This window comes from Numenius arquata, chromosome 19 (genome assembly GCF_964106895.1).
Source record: "Numenius arquata chromosome 19, bNumArq3.hap1.1, whole genome shotgun sequence".
Lineage (NCBI taxonomy): Eukaryota > Metazoa > Chordata > Aves > Charadriiformes > Scolopacidae > Numenius > Numenius arquata.
In genome coordinates, this window is record NC_133594.1 from 564,023 (window position 1) to 573,242 (window position 9,220).

Here is a 9,220-nt window from a genome sequence, read left to right on the forward strand (position 1 = left end):
AGCCTGGGCAGGCTGCTGAGGTCCAACCAGCCCTGATGCCTCATGGGACATAAGGGGCATTTGACGGAGCTCCTGGTAGAGGTGCAGGGTGGCAGCAGGGAAAATGCATCCCCCTTGGATGCAGGAAAACCCTCTGTAGTGGCAGAGTCCTGCTTTTCTAGGCAGGGCTGCCCACGGAGCAGGCAGGGATGTTGGGCAGGGAGCCTGATGCCCATCGGAACCCACTGCATGGGTCAGGTCCTCATATCTCGCATGCATCAGATGGACTAAGAGATGGCATCCCACACCCAGACCATAGGTCTGACGGCTCCTCTTGCCCTCCCCTCTCCAGCATGTCCCAGGCTGGTGGCAGCCCCCGGGCAGAGGATGCGGGGCTGTGTGTCAGGGCACACTTGAGCACCTCGAGCCGGGGCAGCCAGCGGGTTGAGTGCATCATCTGCTACTCCTCCTACGACCTGTGCGGCCGGCTGCCCCGCCGTCTCTACTGCGGCCATACCTTCTGCCAAGCCTGCCTGAAACGCCTCGACGCCGTCGCCAATGAGCAGCGCTGGATCCCCTGCCCACAGTGCCGCCAAAACACGCCCACGCCGCGTGGCGGTGTCGCCATGCTCGACCTCGACCTGGCCACCTTCCTCGCCGTCAAGGCTGACAAGGATCGTCCCCGGGTGGCCGGCAGGTCCCAGCCTGATTTGGCCACCAAGGGCTCGTGCAAAGAGAAGGCGGTCACCCAGCAGCCGGCAGGGCTGTGCCAAGACACGGTGCCTCCGGCGCCATTCCCCCAGCACAGCTGCTGCCGGCCATGCCTGTGCTGCGGGGTGATGGCCATCTTTGAGAGCTGAGCACCAGGAGGGGGCTGCTGGCAGTGCGTGAGCAGCTGAGCCTCTGGAGTGCAGTCTGGGACCACTTCTGAAGATCCCATGCCATGCCTCAGACCCACATGTAGACAGTAGCAGTGGGGCTGAGCTGGCAGCCTGGAAAGGGCTTCAGCTTGCTCAGGGCTTGCTGCCCATCCTGCTGGGATTTGGGGTACAACAGGGAGGATGAGGATGCCCCCATGCCCTCATCCTGCCCACCTGCCCCTCTGACAACTCACAAACCTCATCCAGCCATCGTGGGTGTCCCCTGGTCCCTGGCCCAGGGCTTGCTCACCCCCAGCTTCCCCATGCATGTGGCTCTGCGGCAGGGACACCCCTGCCGAGCATCCCCCAGGCAGGGGACACGGGAGCCTGACAGAGCACAGGTACACAGCAATGCTCTGGGAGCATGTCCAGCATGCTGAAAGCTTCACGCCTATTAAACAATGCTCTGTTGGCTCTGCTGGGCTGCATGTCTTGGTCAGATTTGTGGGTGAGCCTTGGGAAAGCCTGGGGAGAGCCCTGCCTGAGGTGGGGGCAGGACAGGGAGAGGTGACCTGTCCTGCCAGATTGCTTTGCTTTAAACGTTTGCTCTGTTGGCCATTTTCATGAGAAATTTGGGCACTGGGGCAGCTGGACAGTTGAAATTGAGGATGACAGAGTTGTTAGGAGGCCACAACACATTGCTCCAGCTCTTTGGATTTCTCTGCCCACCCCCTACTTTGCTCCAGTACAGGAGGAGAGCTGAGCCTGGGAGCTCCAGCTTGGCCTTGTGCTCTGTGGCTGGTGCCAGGTTTGGTTTTCCTGCCTGAGGCTCTCCCCATCCCTGCCTGCACTCCCATGCACAGCCCCTGCACAAGCCCCAGTGCTGTTTTCCAGGTACTGTCTTCGCTGCCAGCACGGCTTTCCCTGCCTGACCCCAGACAGGGGATGTGAGGACCTGGGCCCAAACAGCTGGGTGTAGGATTAACAGAGGCCAAATGGGGAGGAGTGGGGTGCACCAGGGTGATAGTAATGCAGTTCTTGGGCAGGGCTTGCCATTGCCTGTGCAGCTCTTGTGGTCCTTCCACAGAGCCCATTTTCTGCATCCATTTTCCATGTGGTTTATGAGCTCTTGCAATATCCCAGCATCCAGCACCACTGGCTGCCCCTCAGGGCTCAGCAGGGGACCCCAGCCTGTGCCTGCCTGGGGCCAGCAGTGACCTCGTCCCCTGGGCAGTCTTGATGCTTGGCTGTCCCCTGCACTGGGTGCCAGGGCTGCAGCCAGAGGAGGCCAGCACCCACCCCATACACAGCACCCACTCCGTGCACAGCGCCCATACACAATTCTACCACTTGGTGTCACCTGCTATAAAAAGTCAGAGCTCCGAGATGCACCCAGCAAAGCTCAACCTGGGGAGCTCCAGCCACGGGAGCAGGAGCACCAGGGATGTCCCAGGGCAGAGGTGTCCAGTGGGGACAGCAGAAGCGTGGTGTGGTTCAGGGACTCCATGGGGTGGGCATCTGCCTGTCTCTGATCTTTAATTACATGGAAACATGCAATAAATTAAAGCCTTCAAGGACGGGATAAAAGTTAACACTTTCCCCTCTATCTTCATTTCTCCCCAAACACTCCACAGTGAGTGGTGGGAAGTCTGGGCAGCTCCCATCCCTACCCTGGGCACGGCTCCATACAAAGGTGCCAGCAGGACTCTGTGCTCAGCTCGGCACCTTAAGTCCTGTCTTTCCAACCGTGGAGGGGGATATGGCTCCCTGTCCTTAGCCCCGGGTCCTAGCCTCTGTGCTCCCACCCCAGCTCCACCGCGTCCCCCCAGCACCAGAACCGAGCTGTGAAGCTTGGTCCTTGCCAAGGCACTGATGGGGTACAGGACCCCAAAGGGTCACCGGCCTGCAATTGCAGCGGGGGGCAGCCAATGAAGGCAAAACAGGAGCAGGGACAGGCATGGCCAGCACCAGCCCTTGCACTTGGCTGGTGTCCCTGGCAGGCGGGACACTGGGGACATCTCTCCTGCCATGTGCCATAGGGGTATGCAATGGGGTGACAGTGAAGGGCTGGCAGAGGAGCTGAGGTGGGTTTGCAGCCTTCTGGTCTCTCTGAGCACAGAAGCTGGAAATGGCCTTGCTTTTAATAGTTTTGGGGGTTTTTCAATGAATTTTGCACTTTTCACCTGACCCCAAATAACCACGGGCAGTGGGCAATGTGGCCCCTGGGGAGGAAGAGCATTTTGGGACAGGGCTCCCTAAAAACCCAGGTCCCCATCCAGCCCACAGCTGCTGTCATGGTGAGCTGGTGCTGCAGCTCCACGTGGCTGCGGGTTTGTGCCCTGATTCGGGGCTGGGCTGGTGGATTCCTCTGAATTATTTCCAGATGGGGATTAATGCAGTAAATCGAGTTTGCTGCAGGGTGGATAAACAAACCAAAGCTCCTCTGGCTGCTATTAATAAACTGCCTGCCTGCTGCTCCTGCCCCAGATTTGGGAACATCCTGGTCCTGGCCTGGGGTGCAGCCACGCGCTGCCTTCCTGCCCTTCCAGCCTTTGGCCGTGGGGCAGAGGTGCCAGGGATTCCTATGGGGCCATGACCACCAGGGTCCCAATCAGGACAGGAGCTGCGAGGGTGTGAGGGGAGGACAGTGTCTCTGCTCTGTGTCCCCACTCTGGGCTGCGGGTGGGATGAAGTGCTGATGGCCGTGTCCCCTGGTCCCCTGGTGTCTGCTGAGCTCTGCCGGGGATGGTGGCACTGGGAGGTGACACCTCTCCTCTCCAGCCTTCCGCTGCGGGGCTTCAGGCAGGTCTGAAACTGGTGCAGATGTAAACAGGGTGGAGGCAGACTTTGAGCCCTCTCGTACTGGTGCTGCTGTTCTGGGGTGAGGGCAAACAAGTTTCACTTGGCTACAGCCCAGCAGGCTCCCCTTTCCCACGTCTTCTCATGTGGGGGCTCCTGGGTGCCCCTTCTGTGTGCATGCAGGTGTGCTATCCTGCTGGGGAGGAGGAGGGTGGCCCATGGGACTCAACATCCGAGCCCTTCTCATTTTGGCATGGCTTGTGGTCTCCTGCCAGGGGCAGTCAGACACTGGCCAAAAGCTGGGCTCAGCCAGGTGGCCCGTGGCTTCCACGTTGAGGACCTCTGGGCGTGGTGGGCCAGCACAGAAGACAGGGTTAGACCTGCCGATGATATGATTTAAGCTTTATCCCGCACCAGCCAGCTATGGGGATCCTGGGCCCATACACCCATCTATACTGGGCTGGTGAGGCAGCACATGGGGAGGATGGACGCCAAGAGACAGGTCTGGGTTTGCTTTTTTCCAGCTCTCCAGCCTGCAGCGCACACAAGCAGTTAATGCCGGGCCGCGCAGAGCTGGCTGCTTACCTGGCTGGAGCGGTGCCTGGCAGAGGGAGGGACAAGGGCACGGCTCCGCACCTTGCCAGGGCCGGCAACGTTGCAAAAATATTTGCTGAAAAAAAAGTGCAGCTCCACCCCGAAGAAAACTGGGGCCGGAATCGCAACCCACTCCGGGTTTGCAGAGGGAGGGTGGTGGCGAGCAGTGCAGCGGGGAATGCGTACGGCTGCGGGGAGCCGAGCACGTCCACCGGTTCCCCTGGCAGCCTGGTACCTCTGCTCGGCACCGGAGGGTGCTGGGTGGGGACGGGTATCCGGACAAGGCAACGGGCAGCGGGGATCCTGCCGGTGGGGGAAACCCTGCAGCGGAGATCGGGGAGCCCTCGCCACCTTGGTGGGCAGCCATGGGTCGCTGGAGGGTCCCCAGCACGGTGCTGGTCTGCCTGCTTCTCCTGCGCCCGCCGCCCTTGCCAGCCTGCCCTGCTGCCTGCCGCTGCTCCTCCTCGGGGGAGGTGGACTGCAGCGCACATGCCCTCCGTGAGGTGCCGCAGGGCCTGGCGACCAACACCAGCAGCCTGTGGCTTGGCTACAACTTCATCACTGTGCTGGGGCCACGCTCCTTCCCTGCCCTGCCAGGGCTGCTGCTGCTCAGCCTGCCCCACAACCGCTTGGGGCTGATCCACCGCCAGGCGCTGATGGGGCTCGGGGCGCTGCAGGAGCTGGACCTCAGCAACAATTACTTAACCGTGCTGACCCCCGAAACCTTCCTGCCCCTCACCAGCCTGGCCATGCTCAACCTGGGCAGCAACAGGCTGGAGGAGCTGGAGCCTGAGGTGCTGCAGTCCCTGCCCCAGCTCCGAGCCCTCCTCCTGCAGGACAACCCCTGGGTGTGCAGCTGCGACATCATGCCCCTCTGGCGCTGGCTCAACCACAACAGGGAAAAAGTGCAAGGTGAGTGCCTGGAGGACCGTGTCCCTAAGCCCCCCAACTGCTCCACGCTGGTCACCCCGTTGGGGCTGAGGCAGGTCCCAGCACCCTGGCTGCCAGTCGGCTGTGGGCTCGCATGGTCAGTGCCCGTGGGGGTTCCCCAGGACCCATCCTTATGGCAGCTCCTGTGTCTGCTTGGGTGGATGCAACCCTGGGTCTGGTACCTGGTGCCCACCCTTGGTCCTTGGTCACCAGCAGGGATTGCCTGGAGAGGAGGGCTGGGCAATGTCCCAGTGATGGGCACCCAGTGCTGTCCCCAGCAGTGGCATCAGTCCTGCCATGGTGAGGGCAAGGTATGCTGGGCATTGAGCACCTGAGGGGCAAGGAGATCCTGTGTGTCAGGGCATCACCACTGACCTGGCCAGGACTCAGTGCCTTCAACCCCTTCCCCAATGCCTTCATGAACATAAGTCTGATCCCATATTTCTTCCCTATGAACCTTGGAGAGTGACAGCTCTGCCAGCAAGGTCTCCCCTCCACTGCCATCCACTCCTGGCTTGCGTCTAGCTTGGGTGTGTGCCTGTCACTCGTGCTGGCTGGTACCTTCTGTGGCATCTCCAGGCTGGCTGCTCACTGCTTCCCACATCTGACCCCTGGGAACCAGGCTCATCCCCTTGCCTGCCCCATCTGCCATCCTGCCTCATCCTATCCTGCCCCCAAACCATTTTCCAGTGTTCTCTCCAGCACCGCTCCCACCTCCGCAACCCATCCCATCCCATCCTACTCCCCAATGTGCAGGACGCAGGTGAGCCCTGAACCCTCACTGCTCCCTTTCTTTGTACCTTGCCCTGGGCTATAATGGTCAATCTGACCACTGACCTCCTGCCCTGGTCCCATCTGTCCCATACAGACCTGTCATCCCCTCTGTCCTTGAAACCTGTGCCTTGTCCCCGCTGCCCAGTGTGGCCATCAGCACTGCTTTTCTCTTCCAGAGAAGACTTTGCTCCTGTGCAGAGTCCCGGAGCAGCTGAACAAGTATCCGATCATGGCCTTCGGGAATGAATCCTTCAGGCAATGTCAAGACACCTCACTGTCTGCCAGGCACTACCTCGTCTTCTTGACCATTGGACCATTCTCCTTCTTGGCCAGCATCTTCTTCTGCACCTTCATGGGCTTCATCACAGTTGTTTACCACAATCTGCGCAGAGAGCCCCACTTCTGGAGGAGACCTCGCATTTGCAGGGGACACTGAGGCAGGGCAACCAGGCAGGCTATGGTCCGTGCCCTTCTCCAGGGGTCTGCACCCCACTGTTTCAAACAGTGGACCACTGAACACCAAACAGTGTTCCTCTGTAGACCAGTAAGAGGTTGCTCTCTTCCTGGAAGTTGCTTCTCTTCCTCCTCCCAGAGTCCCCCGAGATGATGCTAAGCTCCCTCTGCCCCACTGCTGGGGGGAGAAGTCTCCAGCTCAGCCCCCTGAAGGGCACAGTCTGACCTCAAATGCTCTCCATGTTTCTGGAGGCTCCCCTGGGCCACCCTCGGACCTGCATACCCCCTTCTCTGGGAAAGGCCAGGTGATCCTTCTCTTCCAGCTCACCCTGTCCTGCCCCTTCTGCTGCCCAGGGGCCACAGTGTGCATTCCGGGATGCACCCTATACCTCTGTGTGCCTTTTGGTGCATCCTGGGAGCTCCTGTGTGCATCTCAGGGCACCCCATATTCCTCTGGGTGCCTCAATTGGCCTTTCAGTGCAGCCCAGGAGCCTCTGTGTGCCTTTCAGTTTGCCCCAAAGCCCTTCTTGGGCCTTTTGGTATCCCCTGCACTCCCCATCTGCCATTCAGTGACCCCACCAGCCTCAGAGTGCCTTTCCGTGACCTCAAGACCCCATGGCTTGCTTTTTTTGTGCATCCATATGCCATCTGTTTGGCTTTCTGTGACCTGACAGGTATTGTTTTGCCTTTTGGTGTGTCTCAGAACTCTTCATGTGCCTTTTGGTGCACCTGAAGATCTCTGGGTGCTTTTGGGGCACTCCAGAGCCTCCACGGGACTTTCAGAAAGCCCCGAACCCCACTGTGTGCTGCTCAAGGACAGGGAAAGTTGTAAAATGTTTTTTTTGATTTTTTTTTTTTTTCCTTGAGACAGGACTCCTGACGCTGAGAAGGCTCAGCCAACACCCAAGATCTAGGGTGAGGCTGAGGTTTAGGGTGAGGGCTGGAAAGAGACAAAGCCTCAAGCTCCAACTGATGTGGTTTGGCAAAGGGGCTGCCAAGGGATGGGTGAGGCTGCACAGTGGTTCCTCCCCCAGCAGCTTTTCCTCTAGGCTAAAGCTCATCCAAGGCCAAGGTCTAGGGTTCTCTCAGTGAGGGGAGTGGGGACGAAAACGCTCCTGTGGGTTTACAGCCCAGAGCCTGTGGCCCTTGCTGCTGCCTCACCTCCCATCAGCCACAACAAGGGGCTGGGGCTGCCCCTGCATCTCCTGGCCCTGCCACCTCCTTCCCTTCCCTGCAGAAACGCTTCTCTTCTTCCCCCCTCATTGCATGGAAATGCCTAGTGAGTGTGCTGGAATTGGCCTGGAAGGAGCTGGAGTGTGCTCCAGTGGAAAGCACAAGCTGTAGTGATGGAAGGTCCTCTCCAGGTGGAGCAACAGCCCTTTCTGGCATGAGTGTATCATGATTATCCATGAGTAAGAACATGAGTTCTTAAGGCAGCAAGAGCCACGAGATGACTGTGGCCACCAGCGTCTCCTCAGTTTGCTTGATCTCTTGCCCATGCAAGTGCTGTGGGACAAGCCAGGGGTGTGGCGGGGGACAATGCATCCTTTGGCAAGGGTTAAATAAATCATGCAGAGAATAAACCAAATGTTTTCTCAGTTGTGGCTTCCTCCCATTTTTATTTTCAAACTGACCCAGCGTGCTGTCACACTGCTCCGTGCCCACTCAGCTCTCCCTGTGGTGCTTCCCCCATCGAGGGGGGTGAGGGCTGCGAGGAGTTGGTGAGAGCAGCAGCTCCTCCAGTGCCACCAGCCCTGCACCCGGGATGGCTGCAGGACCTCTGCCAGGATCTGGCCCCTGGACGGTGCCTTTCCCAGAAGCAATCCCAGCTCTCCCAGTCCTTTTCTAGCAACATCACTCGGTCCTCCCTGAGAAGGCCTGAGCTTCCCATTTGGAGCTGGGACCTCGCTTCTCACCCTACACGGGCACCTGAGCCCCGTTCCTCCTCCCTGATCACGCTGAGGCTGAGACCCCCACGGAGGTTGGGCTGGTGGTCTCAGCACACGGGGAGCACGCTGTGAATGAGTGATGTTGCTTCAATTCAGCCCGGGGGAGCTGCGTTTTGCAGATCCCTCAGGGCACCCCCCTGTGGAGGCTGATGTGTGGGGATGTCCCCGGGCGCCTTCGTCCCTGCAGTCGGTGCTCTGTTCCCACAGGCCAGCCCCACAGGCAGAGCCCGGTGCTGGCTCCCAGGAGCTGGGGAGCACAGCAGCAGCAGGGGATGCTTTTCCCCTGGACGGAGGTGGGTGTGAGAGGCAGCTTGAGTGGTGCTGGCATTTGGGTGGTTTCAGACCATCCCCAGCTTCCCACTGCCAGACCTGTCCCCCCACACTGTCTGTCCAGGCTGCCCATCAGCCTGGCATCCCAGGACGGTGATGCCCCTTCCCTTCTGATCTTCCCTGCAGCTCCTGGCCTTTCTGCCTGCTGGCATCCCCGCCCCACCCCCAATTCCTCCACCTTTTATGCTTTTCAAACCCTGCAGCGGTGCTGGGTGAGGCTCTGATTCAGCAGGGGGCTCCCTGCCAGCCTTGCCAGAAGGCAGAGACGGAAAGAGGCACACGGCACTGGAATAAACCACTTCATGATCCAGTCTAGACTTTACTGAGCTCTTGCAAAAACTTGGTATTAATGTTACATTGACGTATAAAGTAGAATGGGTCCAATTTCTCAGCTGGAGCGAGATGAACTTGATGGAGCCACCACAGTCAGTGGGATGATGCTCACAGACCTAGCTGCCATCTGAAAATCCTGCCTGCAAAAGCTGCCGACTCACAGGGGGAAGCCCCGTCTGCTTGGCTGGGGCAAGGAGAAGACAGTTCGTGCTGCTGGGG

General features: G+C 59.5%; 2 protein-coding genes across 2 annotated transcripts; both read left to right on the top strand.

Moving 5' to 3' along the window:
- The first annotated feature begins 332 nt into the window (after positions 1-332).
- On the top strand, positions 333-839 carry RNF224 (ring finger protein 224). Its single transcript, XM_074161324.1, has one exon. It carries the CDS (start codon positions 333-335, stop codon positions 837-839), a length of 507 nt encoding a protein of 168 aa, XP_074017425.1.
- A 3,283-nt stretch (positions 840-4,122) lies between these two features.
- LRRC26 (leucine rich repeat containing 26) lies at positions 4,123-6,372 on the top strand. Its single transcript, XM_074161369.1, has 3 exons — positions 4,123-4,140; positions 4,379-5,144; positions 6,113-6,372. The coding sequence occupies exons 1-3, from the start codon at positions 4,123-4,125 to the stop codon at positions 6,370-6,372; spliced, it is 1,044 nt and encodes a 347-aa protein (XP_074017470.1).
- Positions 6,373-9,220: the final 2,848 nt, after the last annotated feature.